The sequence below is a fragment of the Etheostoma cragini genome, chromosome 15 (assembly GCF_013103735.1).
Source record: "Etheostoma cragini isolate CJK2018 chromosome 15, CSU_Ecrag_1.0, whole genome shotgun sequence".
NCBI classification, from domain to species: Eukaryota; Metazoa; Chordata; class Actinopteri; order Perciformes; family Percidae; genus Etheostoma; species Etheostoma cragini.
This window is the reverse complement of record NC_048421.1, coordinates 2,571,144-2,593,408: the sequence shown is the minus strand read 5'-3', so window position 1 is coordinate 2,593,408 and position 22,265 is coordinate 2,571,144. Positions and strand designations below refer to the sequence as shown.

General features: G+C 39.8%; 1 protein-coding gene across 5 annotated transcripts in view; it reads left to right on the top strand.

Annotated features, from left to right (window-relative positions):
* The window catches only part of LOC117957827 (myosin-10), a 73,499-nt gene that overhangs the window by 45,299 nt on the left and 5,935 nt on the right, over positions 1–22,265 (top strand). For 3 of the 5 annotated variants that reach the window (XM_034893886.1, XM_034893884.1, XM_034893885.1), the window contains 26 exons: positions 745–888; positions 1,041–1,136; positions 1,274–1,392; positions 2,113–2,265; positions 2,508–2,681; positions 3,267–3,440; positions 6,429–6,543; positions 7,633–7,695; positions 9,551–9,744; positions 10,489–10,610; positions 11,183–11,252; positions 11,483–11,643; positions 11,721–11,829; positions 12,879–13,010; positions 13,461–13,667; positions 14,033–14,170; positions 14,314–14,437; positions 14,926–15,097; positions 16,863–17,075; positions 17,732–17,876; positions 17,981–18,187; positions 18,879–18,983; positions 19,077–19,229; positions 19,752–20,000; positions 20,841–21,053; positions 21,551–21,763. In XM_034893886.1, the coding sequence (XP_034749777.1) occupies positions 745–888; positions 1,041–1,136; positions 1,274–1,392; positions 2,113–2,265; positions 2,508–2,681; positions 3,267–3,440; positions 6,429–6,543; positions 7,633–7,695; positions 9,551–9,744; positions 10,489–10,610; positions 11,183–11,252; positions 11,483–11,643; positions 11,721–11,829; positions 12,879–13,010; positions 13,461–13,667; positions 14,033–14,170; positions 14,314–14,437; positions 14,926–15,097; positions 16,863–17,075; positions 17,732–17,876; positions 17,981–18,187; positions 18,879–18,983; positions 19,077–19,229; positions 19,752–20,000; positions 20,841–21,053; positions 21,551–21,763 (3,965 nt within the window). The remainder of the gene's footprint in view (positions 1–744; positions 889–1,040; positions 1,137–1,273; positions 1,393–2,112; positions 2,266–2,507; positions 2,682–3,266; positions 3,441–6,428; positions 6,544–7,632; positions 7,696–9,550; positions 9,745–10,488; positions 10,611–11,182; positions 11,253–11,482; positions 11,644–11,720; positions 11,830–12,878; positions 13,011–13,460; positions 13,668–14,032; positions 14,171–14,313; positions 14,438–14,925; positions 15,098–16,862; positions 17,076–17,731; positions 17,877–17,980; positions 18,188–18,878; positions 18,984–19,076; positions 19,230–19,751; positions 20,001–20,840; positions 21,054–21,550; positions 21,764–22,265) is intronic. The other 2 variants (XM_034893888.1, XM_034893887.1) reach the window with 1 other exon arrangement.

Below are 22,265 nucleotides of genomic sequence, written 5' to 3'. Positions count from 1 at the left end.
ACGTCAAGAAAGCTGGTTTCAATTAGCACAACAAATGTTTTTTCCTTGTTATCTTTTAATTTAGCTTGTTAGTACATTGTTTCATGATGATGCAGAACGTGTTCAGATAGCACATTTCTTTTATTACCTAGTGGATTTCAAAGGTTCCTTGATCTCTCCCTTACTTATCTGCTTACTCACTAGAACAGGGGTGCCCAAATTCTTTCATATGAAGGGACAAAATGTATCTGGATGGAAGGTCACAGGCCAAAAAATATATAAAATAAAAATATAAAATATATGTATTTAATTTACAGGGAGGTTTATATTGCCGTTAAACTCAGATTAATCACTTTTTATCGGCTCACAATTTATGTTTTGTAGTCATTACGGTTAGGATTTCAAAGCACTTTCAAAATAAGAGGAGAATAAGCATGAGCATGTTAGATGCCATGGTGGGCCAACACAAAGGGAACACAAGCCAAACTTGGCCCGTGGGCTCCAAATTTGGTGGCCTAGCTCTAGAGTCTAAAAGTCTGCTTTTTCCAGCCCGTGCTCATTCTTGTAAGGCTGGTATCATGTGGACGAGCCGCCAGTTTCCTTTTCAGCAACATAAACTATGCACTAGCTTTAACAAACCAAAAGTATCCTAACATGCAGCACTGTACATTATCTGGGAAGAACATTCATCTTAAAGCTAAAGCATAAAATTTCCGTTAAAATACTCAAGAATTAACTTCTCTTTGTTTTCTTTTCCTTCTCCAGCGGACCTGCTGCTCGAAGGCTTTAGCAACTACCGTTTCTTGTCGAATGGGAACATTACCATCCCTGGCCAGCAGGACAAAGATAATTTCCAAGAGACTCTGGATGCCATGCGCATCATGAGCTTCTCCCATGACGAGATCGTCTGTGAGTAGTACTTCCAGATGTGCCCTGAAACACAGACTTTCTTATTCTCCCTTTTTTTATACTATCATTCCTTCGTTTCCTCTCTTAACTCTCCCATTATCTTATTCTGCCCCCCCTCGGTCATCACTAAAATGTTATTGTATCCCTGCCAGGCATGTTAAAGGTGGTCTCTTCCGTGCTGCAGTTTGGCAACATCATCTTTAAGAAAGAGAGAAACACGGATCAGGCCTCCATGCCTGAGAACACAGGTAAACATCCAAAATCCAGTCAAATCAAGTAAAACAATCTACACAAAGACTCTGTTTTGTTTTTTTTTTTTATCAAATCTGAAATGTATACTAAGCAAAATGTTACATGCTTCCTGCTTCCTCTCTTTTACTCCCAGTGGCACAGAAGCTCTGCCACCTGCTTGGAATGAATGTAATGGAGTTCACCAGAGCTATCCTCACCCCGAGGATCAAAGTGGGGCGGGACTACGTACAGAAGGCACAGACCAAAGAACAGGTAAAGTGCCATCTAACGCTATCCGCTAGTGAGGGTGTTTCCATTCCCTTTTTACCCCTTTTTGTTTAGCTGGGAATAAGTGAAAAAACATTAAACCTGGAAAAAATGTATTAAAGTGTTTATATCTGTGCTATCAGAGATATAAACTGTATAGAAACATATACATTTTATTGGATTAGATTAGAATTATCGGTATCAGCGTTTACAATGGCCGATAAAAAAACAAACAATTGGAATCATTTATATGTTTATGAGTCTGATAAATTAATATTTAAAAAATAACATAAAAATTGATGGTCAACCATGTTATGAATTTTGGCATTGTAAAGTATGTCCACCAGAGGGCGCTCTACAACGTCCCTGTTGGCAACACTTAATTGTGTTTTTGTTTAAAGGACTTTAAGTTTCATATCTTAAGTTTGTATTTTTATATATTTTATTTATTACAACTTTAATATATTTTGATGTTCCTCTGTTCTGTTGTGACAATTAAACAAATTACCATGATACTATTTTAGTGAGAACTCATAAATAACTGCAAAAAGCTAATGTTAGGGAAATCTGTTTATGTTTTGTTATGCGTTTCTGGAAAAAAATGTACATATCGGAATATCGGATTTCTAAATAACCAAATATTTGTATCGGTATCGGCCTTAAAAGTCCTTTATCGGTTGGGCTCTAATTAGAATTGCTGACCCTCACCCTGTTTTTTTTCCTCAGGCTGACTTTGCTGTTGAAGCCCTGGCCAAGGCAACATATGAACGGCTGTTCCGCTGGCTGGTCCACCGCATCAACAAGGCCCTGGACAGGACCAAACGCCAGGGTGCATCTTTCATCGGCATCCTGGATATCGCTGGCTTTGAGATCTTTGAGGTGCTGATTGTGGCGCTTTACTAACAAACTAATTTCTACAAAACACCAACTACCTTCAAGACCTTTTGTTCCTTCACACATGGATTAAGCTTAATCCAAAAATCCAGGTTGTCTGATCATTCAAAGTGTTTTAATGGTTTAATCAAAGTCCTCTAAAGACAAACAATCAGCTTTACACAATAATCAGATAGAAATCATGTGACCATAGCTAGAACGGACTTCTGCTTTACGCTTTCTTTCAGCTAAACTCATTTGAGCAGCTGTGTATAAACTACACCAACGAGAAGCTGCAGCAGCTCTTCAACCACACCATGTTCATACTGGAGCAGGAGGAGTACCAGAGGGAGGGCATCGAGTGGAGCTTCATCGACTTCGGCCTGGACCTACAGCCCTGCATCGACCTCATCGAGCGGCCGGTCAGTGCTCTCCATTTATTTATTTTGTTTGAGGATGTCTTTTTAAATTTTTGGTGGTTTGGTTATTTTGTGTTTTGCTTATCTTGTTTGTATGTGTGCATGGTTTTTTGTGGTATCTTGTTCAGGACCCCCTCGAAAACGAGATGGTGCATCTCAAGGAGTTATGCTGATAACATTTTTCCAAGAATAGTATGTTGAAAAAGGTCATAGTAGAGCATGTCAAAAAAGTTATAAAAATTCATAGTATAGTATGTACTATACTAATATACTATACTACTATACTTTACTACTATACTATACTTTTTAGTATAGTATTTTATAAAAAGTCATGGTACAGTATGTCGAAAAAAGTCATTGTATAGTATGTTTCAAAAAAGTCATAGTAGAACATGTTGAAAAAGTCATAGTATAGTATGTTGAAAGAAGTCATAGTATAGTATGTCAAAAAGGCATAGTATAACATGTTGAAAAAAGTCATAGTAAAATATTTCATAAAAAGTCATGGTACAGTATGTTGAAAAAAATGTGTGTGACTTTATTCATATGGCTATTAATACGTGTGTTAAACAAATTCTGTCTTCTCAGACCAACCCCCCTGGTATCCTCGCTCTACTGGATGAGGAGTGTTGGTTTCCCAAGGCCACAGACAAGACCTTTATAGACAAGGTGCTCCAGGAGCAGGGCACCCACACCAAGTTCCAGAAGCCACGTCAGCTCAAGGACAAAGCCGACTTCTGCGTCATTCACTACGCCGGAAAGGTATGTACTGTATTTCAGGCCCATAAAGGTGTCTTGCATTCTGACTGCTCTCCTGGGAGTGGTAGCTGGTTGGACCTACTACCAAAGTATAGGCTTGGGTACCACCGGTATCTACCGGAACAAATGACAATGCAGATCGGTGCCTCCTTTCAGGGACGCGTAAATGCCTGCGGTGTTTCAAAACAGACGTTACATGCAACAGAGGCATTACTGCACATGACGCTAGTTAATACTACACTGAGCAGCGGGTAAGGTTAGCCTACCTTTAGCTAAAAGCTGGGTTAAACATGGTTAAAATGCTGAAAGATAAACGTCTAAAGTGTGGCTCTATTTCACCGGAAAGGATTCCAACACCAGGATGTACAACATTGCATTTAATTGCACCTTGTAAGCTCATGGTGCATTCAAGTGCCCCTCTTTTGTCAAATACCATTCTGTCAACTAGTGTTTTTTGTTGTTTAATAGCAATTTTAAATAAATTATTTAAATTTGATCATATGACCTTAGCGATTAACAAGCCTTTATTTAATGCGCTTTTTTTAAAGTATCAGTTCAGGCACCAAGAAAAAAAAAATACCCCACTCTAGCTTAGTATGCTTCACGCTTAGGAAAGAGCTCTTAAAAAACCTTATTCATGTCCCCTTTATAGCTTCAGATTCATCCATGTGTTTACTTATGCAACAGCTCTGTTTCTGGCCTGTTTGGAAGCCTTTCTCGGAGGCACAGTCTTAGCTCCCCTGAAGCTGCAGTTAACCAGGTCATGGCATGAAAACAATAGCCCAGTTGTTGTCCAGCTGCTGTAGGACACCACATCTGGTTCACATTGGTGTGCGATTGAGTCTTTGATGCCTGGTGGTTACATAACGTAAGGATTTCAACTTTCACCTTTGTATGGTGGTCTGCCATCTGCAAAAGAAAACGATACTCCATAACATTCCAGAGAGGACACTCGTCTGTCAGCCATAAAAGCTGATATCATCACAAGAGTAGTAGTGAAGTGAAGAGCGTTGTGTCCAAACATCAGTCCTGGACCTGAGCTTTGCCATGACAAACATGTGAAGATCTTAGATTCCACCCAAAATCAAGCATCCAGTGTTCGATACTGGAGCCAGCATTAAATTTGAACTTCATCAAATAAACCCTGCATGACAGAGTGATATTGAAAAGGAAGATAAGTGCAAACATTTTGAGTTTGCTTTTCCAGGTTTCTAATAAAACCCATATGAAGATCTTACATTCCTCCTCTCAGGTCGCCCCCCATGTCAATTACATCTTATTATGTCCTGCTCCAATCCAGTCTTCGTAGTACATTAGTGTTCAAAATACACATCCAAGTAAAAGTCATCATCATGTTACAGAGACTAATCCTATCAACACATTATGGTCCAGTAAGACGTGACACATAATGCGTACGCATAAACATAAACATCAGACAGGAGTATGTCAGAGACAACACCCAAGGGCCAGGCAATGAGTGTACACTGTTCAGTTCAAGTTAAGGACAATGATGAAATAAATAAATACACAAATAAATAATTTTCCCAGACAAATGGTACACAAGCAATGCAAACCACCGAATAGTAAAATAAGATGTTTATTCCAAGAAACAATTGTCTGGGGTTTAAAAGTCTGATAGCCGACTGAATGAATGTCTTAAAGGAAAAGTAAATTTGTAATATATGTAATACAAGTTGAGGTATGACCCAACAGCAATTCTTGTTTTTTTACTACTCGTTGTATCTATTATCCCACGTAGGTGATATTCGGAAACATTATTAGCGCCAGATCTAGCTGTCACTTAAGACATATGGCTGCAGACAGGTGAAGCAACAGAGCAGCAGCCATTAATCACAGACTGAAAGCCAGTCCTCTGGAAGTGTATTTTTACAGTAATGGAAGGAAAAGGATTGGATGACATATGAATGAAATCTGACTTGATAAATTAGTTTACTTTTTTGTTTTGCTGTCGGGAGGCCAATCCTTGTGTGTGGTCATTGTTGGAATATTCAGTGTATTACACCGTAGCCTGTTTGGGTTTAAAGGGCAGCTCACTGCAGAGCTTGTTTAGGTGCTCAATGTTAGGGCTGCATGATATGAGGAAAATAGGTGATACGTGTTTACGTGGTTGAATATCGCACTGACATACTTAAGATAAATGAACAGATATTAAAATGTACTCAGTTCTGGTCTACTGCTAAATACAACAATTTGCTTGTTGAATTCAAAACTGAAAGCAAATTTTTTCAAATATGATTTTATTGAACATTAAACTAAACACAAAAGGCACCATTAGAAAAAGAGATGATGGTAGTTACATTTTAAAGTGCAGTTTTCTACTGATAGTCTCTTTGAACTAAAAAAAATCCCTGAGTGTCTTTTGCAATGTGCTTATTGTATAAGTTGATATCACGTTGACAATAATAATACTACTACTACTAATTATAATAATAATGCATTTAATACTGCACTTTTCATTGACAAATCCATCCCAAAGTGCTACAAGAGATTAAAATCTGTAAAAACAGAAGCCAGTCAAAGAAATAAAGATAAACAAAAACACATTCACAAGAAAGCTTGCTTATAAAGAAAGGTTTTTAGGCCCTTTTTGAAAGAGTCAGGGGTCTGAGCCCTAAGGTGGTCCGGGAGGGAATTCCACAGACAAGGAGGGGCTGAGCAGAAATCCCGATGCCCCATGGTACAGAGCTTGGTCCTATAGGGACAAAGAGGGACTTTTTTTTCCAGAGCAGAGGTTATGTGGAGTAGCTCTTTGAAAAAAATGATTTATTTGTTACCTAGGTAGGTGACCTGGTAGAGAAGGTATAAAGGTTTACTCCTCGACGCGGCGGCCCTAAGCTGCATATCATTCCCCTTCCCTCTCCCATTTCATGTCTTCAGCTGTCCTATAAAAATAAAGGTCCAAAATGCCCGTAGTAAAACATAGTTGTCCAACCCCTAAAGTAACACGAATGAATCTCTGTGTTTGTTTAGGTGGACTATAAAGCTGATGAATGGCTCATGAAGAACATGGATCCTCTGAATGACAACGTGGCCACGCTGCTGCACCAGTCGACTGACAAGTTTGTGGCTGAGCTCTGGAAAGACGGTGAGACTCTAAAAAAAATGTTTCTAAATTCTGAATGAACCTGCATTTATTCTTATCAGTCCAGAAGGATGCTACATACCATACCTTAAGTTAACAAATGAGGTACAAAAAAGGAAAGCATTTAAAAGCGGTTTGGTCTTTTATTTGGGTTTTTGGCTAATCTACAGAAGCAACAGTTTGTTATTGGATTCGGTTAAAATGTTCATGTTGCCCTCAGAATGAAATTCATTAATTTTGGTGATTCTTAATTTTTCATCATAGATAGATAGATAGATACATAGACACCATCATCAGAACTGAATGTTAAGTTGTCCAATACTTTGGTTTATGATCACGTATCCACAAAATTACTGACATTCCCATTGACCTTAGCTGTACTTTTCAATTCTAATAAAAATGTGTCAGCAGAGCCACTAGCATGGCTGTAGACTTTTTAAAGCATGTTAGAACAACTGAACCTCCAATGAAATGAAAACGAGAAATACATTCTCGCTTCTCTCACACTTCCTGTCTGAGTTTCATTCAGCAGTTTGCTTCATGGTTTCTTTAACGTGGGATGGGCTTTGTCAGCAAATACATGAAGTGTAAACAAGCTAACAGAGATAGAACACTTTTTTCTCAAAGCCGAATGACAAATTTATTGCTAATCATGTATTTTCTCCCCCAGCAGACACACTCTCAATATTACAGTCAGATAGCCTTTATAATTAAAATTTTATTTTGACATTTGATTTGTTTATGGAGCCACAGACAGGTGAATTAGAAAGTAAAATGTTTATACAGTATAAAACTTCCTGGATGAATCTTTCTCCTGATGAATGTTCGGCTATGATAACACTGGCTTTGAATAATAACAAGGCTTTGATAATATGCATGTACTGTATCATTACAGTGCATTTACTCCTAATCAATGCTTGCAAAAGGTTGTGTGTGTGTGTGTGTGTGTGTGTGTGTGTGTGTGTGTGTGTGTGTGTGTGTGTGTGTGTGTGTGTGTGTGGGTGTAAGATGTGTGCATGTGTTTGCATGCCCACTTTTCTTTCTCTCTCAGTCTCCTGTCTTCTCTCTCTGTCTGTGTCTCTGTTGCTGTAGACATTCAGACGTTTCAGAGAGCCTCTTTCTATGACAATGTGTCTGGGCTTGATGAAGCTCCAGGTGAATCGTAGGAACACTTAACGTCCGTGTACCACTGGCTTCTCCTCATCCTCTCCTCACTGTCCTGTCCTGGCTGCACTGTGCACCCCTCTAAAAACAACTTGCCTCTGGTTTTGCATGGCTGTAATGACTCTATATATGAAAACATTTCATTCTTCAGTGAGCACTGGTGGCTTACTGGCGCTCCTAATAATCCAACAACTATTGCTTGAATGATAAGCCAGGCAAGGCATTTCTTTTTGTAATTGTGCAAATAAATTAACAAAAGGCTGAAATTCAAAGACAGGTTATAAAGGGTAGTTGTTGCGTGGGTAGGTGTAAACACTTAAGGTGTGTCTGAGATGAGGTTGTTAAGATGGGATATTTATTGTTCACCTTAAGTAAGGCCCGTCAGGATAATAGTGATACAAAACATTAATGACTTAATAAAAGCTAAAACACTTTCACGAAGATAAAGAAAACTGACGTGAGAGTTAAGACGTAATTATAAAAAACATACAACTGTTTCCTATTGACCTTTAAACAAATCATTACTGAGGGCATCCAACAGACGTCCTTGCTCGTCAGGATTTTCTCAAGCTCTCTGTCTCCCGAGAAAATGCAACTACCAGTCTATATAGGCCCGAAGCCCGCCCCTCAAATTGGAACATACCAACACCACAATGCAGGGGTGGCTCAGGTGACTAGACAGTAAAGAAGGCTGCATACAGCCAAAATGAATGTCTCTATTAAACTAGAAATTTAAAGAATATCATTTATATAATTCGCATTAACATTTTGAGGATTGACATACCTATGAACACGCTAAACAAACATATACTGGCAACATTCAAGGTCAATTTTTGAGGGCTGAAGTAGGTAAGATAATAGGTAAGTTCTTGTTTACCGGGGCGGCCTCTAGCACACCCGTAGAACGTGTACCCCATGTAGGTTGAGTCCTCTGCAGCGGCCCCCCAAATCCGACCTGCAGCCCTCTGCTACGTGTCATCTCCTCTCTCTTCCCAATTCCTGTCGATCCTTTGTCACTATCAAATAAAGAGAAAAGCCGTCCAAAACGTTTTCTTGTTGGGATGTAATATGCTGTAATACAAGAATGTATTATCTGCATGCCAGATATCTGATCCAGCATATTCATCTTTTTTATTAAAGAAGATGGGATACATAAGAGAAATGTTGTGCTGCTGAACTGCAGTTGTAGGATTAAAAAGTGTGTCCTTGATTTGAGCAAAGATAGTCTAGTTAAAGTATTTAAATGTATTTTTTGCTTGTTACTGAAGTACACATTTTCTAGGATGTCATTGTTAGCATAGATTAAATTGTGATATGATGACAAAAGGAAGGATAAGTATGTGGTTTTATGACATCAGTAAATATTCCAACATTATCAAATGCACTGTACTATTTGTTGAGATTATTTTAGATTGAATCCAGTTCCAGTTGATATAAAATAGCCAGTATGTCACAATTGAGAGTTTGTTTCTGTATCCTATTTCACTGACAGATTGTTACGCAGCATTCTAGCTGAGAGAAACCAGCTTCTGTTATGTTGGCTGTCATATCAAACCAGCTGTTGGTTTCTGGCCGCCGCCGCTGTGACACCATTGTCTGTCATCATGCTTTATCACAACATCCTGCACAGCAAATCTTGCTTTGTTGAATACATCAACCTTTACTGGCAACATTGCCTGAATATTATCAACATTGGATTTAAATTCAAGTTACTGGCTTTTCTCTTTTCTGCATTCATGTACACTGCACAGCATTTTGCTTTAATGTACTTGCGTCAGTCACCTGTGTATCCCTGAATTAATGCAGTTATCTGTCCGTTTCTCCGCACCTCCTGTTTCGTCACCAGTCGACAGAATTGTGGGTCTGGACCAGGTTGCAGGCATGAATGAGACGGCGTTTGGTGCCGCCTACAAGACCAAGAAGGGCATGTTCCGCACCGTGGGACAGCTGTACAAGGAGCAGTTATCCAAGCTGATGGCCACGCTGAGGAACACCAACCCCAACTTTGTCCGCTGCATCATCCCCAATCATGAGAAAAGGGTGAGTGGACTGTCACAGTTTCCCTCAGCACAAGCTAGACTGAGGACTTTACTATCAGCATATTTATAAATTCTGTGGGATGGTATCACAATTATGTACTGTATAAGGCAATTTATTCCAGGGGTGGCTTTTTTAGGACAGACACACTACAGTGTTTATGACCTAAAACCCAAATTAAAATGCAGCCTCAAAAAAGAAGAAAGGTCAACGGCACCAAAACGTTAAAAAAGCTTTTATTTAGATGGCTTTCTCATATTGAAATGGTTATTACATTTACATAGTACAAGTTTAAGTTCATTCAATATATATTGCACATTATAGGCAAGTTTGCACCAAAAGGGCTTCACAAAGACGAAATCATACGTATAATAGCATAAAACACATATAGATAGATAGATGCATAGATGCATAGACATGCATAGATATAGTGGAAACACAACACTCTTCAAGTTGAGACACAAATTGAAACACTTGAAATCATATATATATATATATATATATACACACACACACACACACACACACATATATAAATATAGAAATAAAAAATAGATAAAGGCTTTAAAGGCTTTATAACATTATGCAAGAGAAGTGCCTTGGGCCTTTCTTATTTTTTGAACTTTTGTGTTCCCTTCATGATTTGTTTGAACTTCTCAAAACACATTTTATTTTTGCAGAACCTTTACTCAAACACCAAAATGTTCCTCTTCTTCAATTCTCATTTCTTCCCCCTTATGACCCCAGGCTGGTAAACTGGACCCCCACCTGGTTCTGGACCAGCTGAGGTGTAACGGTGTGCTGGAGGGGATCCGTATCTGCAGACAGGGCTTCCCCAACCGCATCGTCTTCCAGGAGTTCAGACAGAGGTACTTTTGTAAAGTCAACTGTAACTAGTATACATATATATATATATATAAAAAACAAATATAAGTGTATTATGCCATAAGTGCATGAACAGAACTGTCATAAATAGATAAATACCACAGATACAGGGTATAAAGTGTTTTAAAAGCCCTATTTGCACGGGACTAGTATTACCTGGGTACCACTACTAATTGGTAATAATTGTGAAAGTTGTCTGTTCTCTTTATCCTGCGCAAATCTGCCTTGTCTGTAATTTGGGGTCATATTAATTTGGCAATTATAAATGAAAGATTTGACAATTCTAATCACATGTAAATAGTCACCGCCTTCCACTTTATCTGACATGATGTATGACTTACATGTCAGTATATTTTTATCCAGTGTTTTACCTTAGGTTTATTCACTTGACCGTATTAGTCATTAGATTTCAAATTTGTCTTCCTGTAAAGCACTTTGTGACTGGTGTCTGTGAAAGGTGCTTTATAACTAAGCATGCAGTATACTTTTGCAGCCACTAAATAAAATATAGATGGTGTCATCCTAGTGTTTGATGTTCTGTCTGCTCTGTGTCCAGGTATGAGATCCTCACTCCCTACGCCATTCCCAAGGGCTTCATGGATGGCAAGCAGGCCTGTGAGAGAATGGTAAGAAGCTAGTTTAGGACTAATGACATGATCTCCATTGTTGCCTTACAGGTCACAAGGCTTCCTTTTGAAACAAGGGTGTCATTTTTATGATCAGGCAATCACCGAATTTAAAAGACTAAATCCCTTTTAGCAACAAATGATCTTTTCGAATTACACCAAGCAGCTTCTTTTTCAGGTAGCTCAGGTAGACCTTCCGTCCTTTGAACGTCTCTCTCTGTGTCTGATAGATTAAAGCCCTCGAGCTGGATGGAAACCTGTTCCGTATCGGCCAGAGTAAGATCTTCTTCAGGGCTGGAGTCCTGGCCCACTTGGAGGAAGAAAGGGACCTGAAGATCACTGACATCATAATTTACTTCCAGGCAGTCTGTCGGGGATATCTGGCACGCAAGTAAGGATGGCTCTACCGATGCTGGCTGCATTTATTATCTACTTACAGTTGTCTCACTCAGTTTATGTTCTCTTCAGGGCGTTTGCTAAGAAGCAGCAGCAGCTCAGTGCTCTGAAGGTTCTCCAGAGGAACTGTGCTGCCTACCTAAAGCTGCGTCACTGGCAGTGGTGGAGACTCTTCACCAAGGTGTGTGCTTGTGTGTATGTAGATGTGTAAATTGAACAGACCCTGTTTGTGTTTGAATCATTAATGTCCCACTAGTCTCACATTGCCTGACCTCTAAAAAGGTCTGGCTACACCACAGATGTATTCTGGGATAGGAGAAGAAAAAACTTCTGGGTTGTTTGCATTTCTTTAAACCAATCACAATTGTCTCTTGGGCGGTGCTAAGCTCCGGATGCAGCGACGGTGGCTCTGTGAAATAGTCTCGGGAGGGAACTTGTTTTGGCCGCAAAAAAAAAGCCACATACTACATTGAATTAAGTTAAGTGTTCACAGATTACAGTAACGTGAGCTATTTCAATTAGCTGATACATGGTTAAACCTCATATGTTCTTACCAGTGTATTGTGCACTTCCTTCACAGCGGTCCCACCAATCGGTCCCAAAACGTCGCTAGTTAGAGGGGAAAAGAAAGAAGACAACAAATAAAACCAAGAAATAAGTGTGGGGGGGGGGGGGGTATCAATACAGCATAGTATTGGCAATACTTTATCGATACACAGACGCCAAGTAAGAATCTATTACTACTTATGTGTCTGTCAGTCTCTCTGCTCGACAATCCCATTTTGAACCAATAAATTTGAAGAGAGATGAACAAACAGAGGAATGTATCTTTTTAGATAAAACGAATGTTGAAAATGTACCTTTCATGACATAATTTGAAATTGGGAAAATTTGAAGTTGGATAAATGGTAATACATTGCAATATATTGCAGAATATTGCAATATGTTTAAAATCACAATAATATTATATCATAACATAAGTATCATAATGATATCATATCTTGAGGTCTGTGGTGATTCCCACCCCTAGAAAGAACCAAGCCGGTCTGCCTTTTTGAATTATCCAAATCTCCTTCAAAATTTGCCATTTCCAGCAGGTAGCTTGCTTCCTTAAAGGTTTTTTTGTTTCCTGTAACAAAGCTTTTTTGAGAAAAGAAACACACAGAATGCGGACATTGTGCCCCCCGACTAATCTCTGAAAGGTGTCTGTGTGTTCATCTGTACCTGCAGGTGAAGCCTCTGCTGCAGGTGACCAGGCAGGAGGAGGAGATGCAGGCTAAAGACGAGGAGCTGGTCAAGGTGAAGGAGAAGCAGACAAAGGTGGAGGGAGAGCTGGTGGAGATGGAGAGGAAACACCAGCAGGTCAGTTCCCACCGCAGCAATACTCTGCTGCGTTGGTACTAGGGCTGCACAATATATTGGGTTTTTGTCGTCATTGCAATATGAACTAGCACAACACTCGCATAGCAAAAGACTGTGTTATAACGCATAAGTCAACCAGAGATTATAAAGATTACAGTAAAAAACTGCTTTTTAAAATTTGTCGTTCTTTTTTTAGTGATGCCTTTTAATTAATTTAGTTCAATTTGTTTAATAAAAGAATGTTAGAAAAAAATTCCTCTCTTTTGTTTTGAATTCAACAAGCATGTTTATTCATCGCAAGTAATATCATTATTGCGATATTTAACAACCTAATTGTAAATTGCTTATTTTCCTCAAATCGTGCAGCCATAGCTGTCACCAAATCATAACAAACTGTATCAGATTTTTTATGGCTACATAATTCAAGGTTTTAACATTATGTACGTGTAGTTAATGGAGGAGAAGAACATTCTAGCAGAGCAGCTGCAGGCCGAGACAGAGCTGTTTGCAGAGGCGGAGGAGATGAGAGCTCGCCTGGCTTCCAAAAAGCAAGAGCTGGAGGAGATCCTCCATGACCTGGAGTCCCGGCTGGAGGAAGAAGAAGAGAGGACCCAGAGCATGCAGAACGAGAAGAAGAAGATGCAGTCCCACATCCAGGTTTGTCCTCAGGGATGCATTGGTTACTGAAAATCTGAATCAGGTTTATTGCCAAAGTAAGTTACTCTCACGTAGAATTTGCTGCATACATAAATTAACAAATTGAACATTAATATTATATGTAAAATACATACAAAAACATAATATACATAAAAAAGGTGTTTAATGTAAGAAAATGGAGACTCTCAACCCCCCCACATATAAAATATGTGTGGGAGGGTTGAGAATCAATGTCAGTTGACCCTCGATGAAATAATGTTTGCACTCTTGAAAATATGTTTCAAGATATTACTGTGTCATAAAATACAAAAAAAACATGTTTTCTGCAATGATTAAATACTGTGTGTGTGTGTGTGTGTGTGTAGGACCTTGAAGAACAGTTGGATGAGGAGGAGGCTGCCAGGCAGAAGCTGCAGCTGGAGAAAGTGACAACTGAGGCCAAACTGAAGAAATTTGAAGAGGACATTTTGCTGCTAGAAGACCAGAACTCCAAGTTCATCAAGGTGAGTTGAAATGGGAGGCTGGTTTTGAAGTAGAGATGGAAGGTGTCTTTACTGCACTGCGTAATAAGATACAAAGGTTTGAGATCATTGGAATATGTTTATGTGATGCCGTGCGCTAACCTGCCTGTATCTCTTACTTTTAGGAAAAGAAGCTGTTGGACGATCGAATCAACGAGATGACCGTGGCGCTAGCTGAAGAGGAAGAAAAGGCGAAAAACCTGGGCAAAGTCAAGAACAAGCAGGAGATCATGATGGTCGACTTGGAGGGTAAAGGAATTAAATTAAAACAGAATGCAAAGGATAGTAAAGTGGAATTATTAATCAGGAGTTGTTGTTTTTAAGAATTAAGGCAAGGCAAGGTTATTTGTAAAGCACAATTCATACACAAGGCTTCACAGGGGCAGAGTAACACATTGCAAACACAAGCAACAGGAGTACATTTAAGCGACAAAGGATAATTAAAACGAGAGAATGAATAGTTAATATTAAAACATAATTATCCATTTATCTAATTAAACATCAGTTATTCAGGGAGTTTGTTACACAGGTGAAGGGCATAAAACTTAAACTTCCCATTGTTTGGTCCTAGTTCTGGAAACACATAACAGACAACCCAGGGGGGCTGGATGCTTCATAGGGACCTAATAAATCAAACAATGTATTTCTTTCTTTTTCTTTCTTTTTTATCTACGATTAAGAGAAGATGTGTCTTGGTGTTTTATGAAACCGTTGCATTCTTTTCTTTACTGATTTAGAGAGGCTGAAGAAGGAGGAGAAGACCCGTCAGGAGCTGGAGAAGGCTAAGAGAAAGCTGGATGGGGAGATGTCCGACTTACAGGACCAGATATCCGAGCTGCAGGCCCAGACAGAGGAGCTCAAAGTTCAGCTGGGCAAGAAGGAAGACGAACAGCAGATGATGCAGTCTAGGTAGGCAACACTGAGACCCCCACAGAGGAGCTCAGCTCTTTATAATTATGAATGTAAGTTACATTCAAGCCGTTGCCAAATGAGTTGATAAAAAGCTATTTAAAGCTATCAGCTCACTGAAACTCTCTGTATTTCTCAGTATGACTATGTTTAGAAGATTGTGTCGTCCAGTGATTTGTGCGTGCAGAAACTTGGGTGAAGATAATGGCCTCTTCTGAAGAGTCCATCATGTTTTTTTAACTTTCAGTGTCCTATTTGGCCCACTAGCAACTGTGTGGAGGTAGGGGGGGTGCTCAAACACTGAAGTCTTGCGTCATGTGGATGCAACGACAGTGTTGTTGTCATTACTTAAAATTACTGGTGGGGGAAACCACACAGTATAGCTATAAAATGATCTGATTCCAGCTTCTTCATTGTGAACAGTTTCTTTACTCCTCTGTCAACCTCGAACTTAAACAATGTTTTTGTAGAGTTTTACTTACTGAATGACTTATTTCAAAGACACTTATAAGCACATCTCTGGTAGACACAGGCTTTGAGTGTGTGTGAGTGTTAGTCGACTGAGAATTTCTTTAGTTGAGGACAGCCCGAAAAATGGGATGCCACAACATTTAACTCTGATGAAAAACTTAGGAGCAGCAATGAGAGTCAACACTAGAGACGCAAAGATTAATCAATTGATTAGTTGTCAATAATTAAATTAATTGCCAACTATTTTGATAATCAATTATACAGTTAAAGTCATTTTCGTGGAAAAAAACTTTCTCTGATCCAGCTTCTTAAATGTGAATATTTTCTAGTTTCTCCACTCCTCCATGGATATCGTTGAGGACGAGTTACAGGAGTGATCTTATATTTTTGTCATGTGATTGTTGACGAGCTGCCTATATGCCTTCACTGATCTCACTGTGTTGGAATGTTTGTGATGTGTGTCCGTATCATTGGTGTGGATGTCATTTGAGGGGTATGAAAGCACATTTGTAAGTGAAAGACCACGCTAATAGGTGGACTTTATTATGTGAAGCTTCTTTTAAAAAGAAAACTGTGACTCTGCTGCCACCTAGTGGAGTCCTTAACAACATAACACAAATTACTAAAAATTTTTTTTAATGTTTTAAAACAATAGTTTGTTAAATGTTAACAGTACAGAAAGACCCACATTCACATGAATCAGACAATTAGCCTTCTTTGCTGCAACGCCTTATTAGGTGGAGCAAATTTGGTGCAGCTTAATGCTGAATGCAGCATTAAGCTTATTAGAATTCTCTCTGCAGGGAGCTTTTCCTCATATCCAACTCATACAAAGCCATTGGCTGTTGCTAGAGATGGCCGTATATGCGACCCCTTGCTGCATGTCATTCCCCCTCCCTCTCCTCTTTCATGTCTAAGCTGTCCTATATAATAAAGGCAAAGCGAATTTCTTTTAAAAAAGTAGTTCTTTGAAGTTCTTTAAGTTTTATACTAATCAAATATTCATAATGTATCTGTAGCGACAGTGATGTTCTAAGATAATGTTGACAATCAAATATGGTTAAATCACTGTAAAAAGCAGAACTGATAATGAGGTAATTCTGACATACATGTAAATATCAACAAGTAGCCAAAAGCGCAAACTCAGGCACTTCTTTTTTAGTGGAAAAAGGCAGCGAGTTTCCAGTTTTTTATTTTTATAATACCGTACCGTCACAGTTATAGTTTTGTGCCCATCTTCCATCTGAGATTCGTTTTTTGTTTTCATGTTCTTTAACTCTTGATTTGTTTATAGGGGCGAGGACGAGGTTAGCCAGAAGAACAACGCTCTGAAGCAGTTGAGGGAGATGCAGGCCCAGCTGGCTGAGCTGCAGGAGGACCTTGAGTCAGAGAAAGTGGCCAGGAACAAGGCAGAGAAACTCAAGAGAGACTTGAGCGAAGAGCTTGAGGCCCTAAAGACTGAACTGGAAGACACCCTGGATACAACCGCTGCCCAGCAGGAACTGAGGTACTGCATTTTAATCTCCATCGGGGGAGTACAGATAGCACGCGATTGTCCTGCTATTTTTACAGACGTGTAAACTTACCTACAGACAGTTACTCTGTTCATGGACTCACAGTGCGCGCTGCGGAGAGTGAACACGGTAAACCCTGGAATTATTTCAAAGGAATAGGAAGCACTGATCTCGCAAATTTATTGTAAATTCTCTCTGACCCAAGGTACACTAAGGACACATACAACTGTAATATAAAAGATAAGTATTATACACAAATAACAATAAAAAGCGATATGTAATATATATATATTTAAAAAGATAAGTAATATTGACAGTGCAGTAATACATTCTAAATAGTGCAAATGTAAGGTACAACCAAACAGTACAGAAAACTAAAGATATTGAAAATGTGTAATATAGAAGGAAGAGTTCCTGAGTGTCTTCTGCTGTATGAAACTGCCAATTAGATGCATTTACTTGTTAATCGAAGGTGCCTGAGTGTAGTTCCGGATCCTTCCGGACCACTTTAACCCCTGCTCGCCATTATTTTACATTTATGTCATACTCTGGGGAATTTAGCCTCTGATATTATTATTGTTATTATTATTATTAATGTTATTAAGTCAACGGGAACGTTAAGATGTTTCTGTGTTTCTGTTCTCTGCAGGACCAAGCGTGAACAGGAGGTTGCCGAGCTAAAGAAGACCATCGAGGATGAAACTAAAAACCATGAAGCCCAGATCCAGGAGATGCGACTGAGGCATAGCACTGTCCTGGAAGAGCTGTCCGAACAGCTGGAACAGGCCAAGAGAGTAAAATAGCTTCCAAAATCTACAGTATTATTTTATCCCAGGATTAAAAAATCTGCCACTTCCTCATCTGACCATGCTAATGTGATGTTGTTGATCATGTCTAGTTCAAGGGTAACCTGGAGAAGACCAAGCAGAGCCAAGAGATTGCCAACAAGGAGCTGGCGAGCGAGGTCAAGACCCTGCAGCAGGCCAAGATGGAGTCGGAACACAAGAGGAAGAAGCTGGAGGCTCAGCTGCAGGAGTTCATGGCCAGAGTCACTGAGGGAGAGAAGTCCAAAGCAGAACTGGCTGAGCGCACGCACAAACTGCAGGTGAACAAATAGATAATAGATAGGGCGGCTGTGGCTCAGTGGTAGAGCGGTTGCCTGCCAATCGGAAGGTTGGTGGTTCGATCCCCGCCCCTGCAGTCATTGTCGCTGTGTTCTTGGGCAAGACACTGACACCCGGTGCTGTGCATCGGAGTGTGAATGTGTGTGAATGTTTATCTGATGAGCACCTTGTACGGCAGCCCCGGCCACAGTGTATGAGTGTGTGTGAATGGTGAATGTTTCCTGTAGATGTAAAAGCGCTTTGAGAAGTTGTTAAGACTGGAAAAGCGCTATATAAATACAGCACATTTACATACCTGATGAAAGACAGTTGAATCAGGCCTCACCAATAAAATAAAAGTATTATGAATATAGGTCAGTTTGATGTCAGATATGTATGACACTTGTAGATGCATTATGCTTATCTTAATTCAGTCATCAAAAGACAACATTGAATGTGCTTCTTATTTTTTAATTTGTAAACTATTCATTTATATTTGAGGTAGTGTTTTGTTTTTGTTTAATAAACTGCATGCAAACCAAAAGTATTTTGATGAATCCTCGATTGAATTATGAGCATACAGAGGATTTCAATTTTCTGTGTTTGTAATTTCTGAATTGACCAAAAAGTTGTGAACAAACACATTTGATTTGAATTGATAATCTGGTTAAACCGTGCTACCTCTCCACACAGACTGAGCTGGACAATGTGTCCACCATTCTGGAAGATGCGGAGAGGAAAGGTATCAAGATGGCCAAAGATGTTGCTGGACTAGAGAGTCAGCTACAAGACACACAGGTGACCTGTCAAGCATCTCTGAGCCCTGATCATCAATCCACACTTAATGCGTCCTTTCTTATTCAACCAACTGGAAGAATGTTTTTTATGTAGGAGCTGCTCCAGGAGGAGACACGTCAGAAACTGAACCTCAGCGGACGTATACGCCAGCTGGAAGAGGAGAAGAGCGCTCTGCAGGAGCAGCAGGAGGAGGATGAGGAGGCGCGCAAGAATCTGGAGAAACAGATGTTGACCATACAGGCCCAGGTAGGACCTGTGGGCTCTGGTGTAGGGAAACTAGGAATCAATGATATAACATGTTCAAAAAGATTTAAATCATAGATCTTTAACACATTCTTTGCCATTTCCTACATATTTGGGACACCAGAAAAAAAGAGAACCACACATATTTACTGTACATATGTAAGCAAGAAGAAGCTGGAATAAATACATGTATTTGTTCATTTAACATTAAGCAGAAGCTTATTTAATCCCTACCCCTTTTCCACTACTATACAATAATCCTCATGAATGGCTTCATATTTATATCATCCTGTGACAATGATAACATAGTTGTCTTATTGTCAATATTACATAAATGTGGTTTGTTAGCTTAACCACAATTAATTGCTAACATTAGCTAAGGGCTAAGCCTGTAGATGTTAATTGTGGATTTTGTTTAGATATGCCAAATTGTTGGTTATTGGTTCATTAATGGTCTAACTTTCCTGTATAATAAATATGAATGAATGAATACATTTTTATCCTGAACTGTACTTTTCTTTATAGCTGTCGGAGAGCAAGAAGAAGCTGGAGGACGACGTTGGAACAATCGACGGCCTGGAGGAGACGAAGAAGAAGCTGCAGAAGGACCTGGAGCTGGCCAGCCAGCGTCTGGAAGAAAAGACCATCGGCTTTGAAAAGATGGAGAAGACAAAGACCCGACTGCAGCAGGAGCTGGATGATCTAACTGTTGACCTGGATCACCAGAGACAGATTGTCTCCAACCTGGAGAAGAAACAGAAGAAGTTTGACCAGGTGAGAACGAGAGATGTTTTTCTATAACGATACCAGTATTGGAAAACCTTCCAATACTGCATAAAATACTGGTGTCGGCAAGTACTGGACTTTATGCACCGATGCGATGCCGCGTAATTTAGCCCTAAAGAAAATCTACTTCAAGTTGTTATTTTATGATTTTTTTTTCTGTTATGACTCGCTATCATACTAGGTAAAAGAAAGTTGTACGGCATTCATTGTTTGTGTTTGTTCATCAAAAGTTAAACCCGAACCACAGAACATTGATAGAAGTCATATCACATCCATACAGGGTTAGTAGGATACAGCTGTTAAAATATAATTAAATATGTGTATTTTTTAACACACTGTTATCGGATTGGTACTTGGTATTGGCCAATACGCAAGTTTGGGTATCGGGATCGCGAAGGAAAGAATGGTATCGGAACATCTCGAGTGAGAAGGCACTTTATTGAGCAGATTCTGGTGGAATTTACAGATGTTTCTTCCAAATGGGAGTTTGTCTTGGATCTAATATGAAATAGATCAAGATGGATAGATCTTTATTGCCATTGTGCTCAAAGTACAAGGAAAATCAGTTTTGCCGCTCTTCAGCAGTGTGCAACATAAAGTAATAGAACAAAGTTAAGTTTAACAGAACATAGACAATGGCAACTAGAAAAAATATGAATAATGCCAAAATATATACAAGCTATCTACAATATAATCCTCTAGCTTTGCACTTTAGATGGATTTTATTCATTTTAACTTCATATTTGATTGCAATACCGTTCTTACAAATTAACAAATATGATTTCGACAAAATGCTGATCATCAATCTGACGTCCTGTTCCTCCACAGTTGCTGGCTGAGGAGAAGAGCATCTCGGCCCGTTACGCTGAAGAGCGGGACCGCGCCGAAGCAGAGGCCAGGGAGAAGGAGACCAAAGCTCTGTCCATGACCAGAGCTCTGGACGAGGCGCTGGAGGCCAAAGAGGAGCTGGAAAGGGTTAACAAGCAGCTCCGCGCTGAAATGGAAGATCTGATGAGCTCCAAGGATGACGTGGGCAAGAATGTGAGTGTTAAAGTAGGATTTATAGCAAAGTCAGCTAGTAAAGTCAGCTGAAATCGAAGTAAATAGATAGAATAAAAGTAAAAGAATCCATAATCTATTTTTCTATTTTATTTCTGTGTTACAAACGGTTCAAAATGGCAGAGTTTGAGACGGAGGCTGATCACATAAATAAAATGCTGGTTCCGCTGATTCAACACTAGAAATGCAACTGTAGCAAGCATCCCATCTCACTATCACTAACATTATCCACCTTCATATTATGATGCAAAATGATACTGTATATCCAGCTACAGAAAGCTGTACAGAAGTACAAAGTGCCGTTGCTATGGAGATGATACAAACACCGTCTCGTCTCTTCACATTGGTGTGAACTCTCAGGTTGCATAACGTTGCAGACCGGCGGGTTTCAAGTTTCAACTCGTCTCCTCAAGAATCTTTGGTCTGACCTGGGCTTTGGTCTGACCTGGATCTCACAAATTCTCTCCTCTTCCCATCAGGTTCACGAGCTGGAGAAGTCCAAGCGTACTCTGGAGCAGCAGCTAGAGGAGATGAAGACTCAGCTGGAGGAGCTGGAGGACGAGCTGCAGGCCACAGAGGACGCCAAGCTGCGTCTGGAGGTCAATATGCAGGCCATGAAGGCCCAGTACGAGAGAGACCTTCAGGGCCGGGACGACCAGAACGATGAGAAGAAGAGATCGCTGGTCAAGCAGGTGCAGAATTACACTTAACATTAGTCTGGGTCTGGCTACACCACAGATACCTTCTGGAATAGGAGAAACAAAAAGCTCTGGGTTGTTTGGATTCTTTAAACCAATTACAATCGCCTTGGGCGGTGCTAAGCTCCGGATGCCCGGCCAGTGGCTCTGCAGAATAGGTTGGCCAAGGAACTTGTTCTGGTGGAACATGTGCACCCCACAAAAAAAGCACCACATACAATATTGAATCCCAAAACGTCCCAGTTAGAGAGGAAATGCCGTAATCTTATTCTTTGTAAATCTTTACAGTCATTCTCAGAGAGAACCAAGCAGGCCTGCCTTGTTGCAAGATCCAAATTTTCTTCAAAACTTCAAAAGCCATTTTCAGTTTGTTCTTGTTTCCCGTAGCGAAGGGATTTTGAGAACGAAGAGAGCAGACATCTTGCGTGTGAGCCATGCAGCTGATTTCGGGCTTTAATCTGGAAATGTACTTTCATTGATTTAGACTACACTTAAC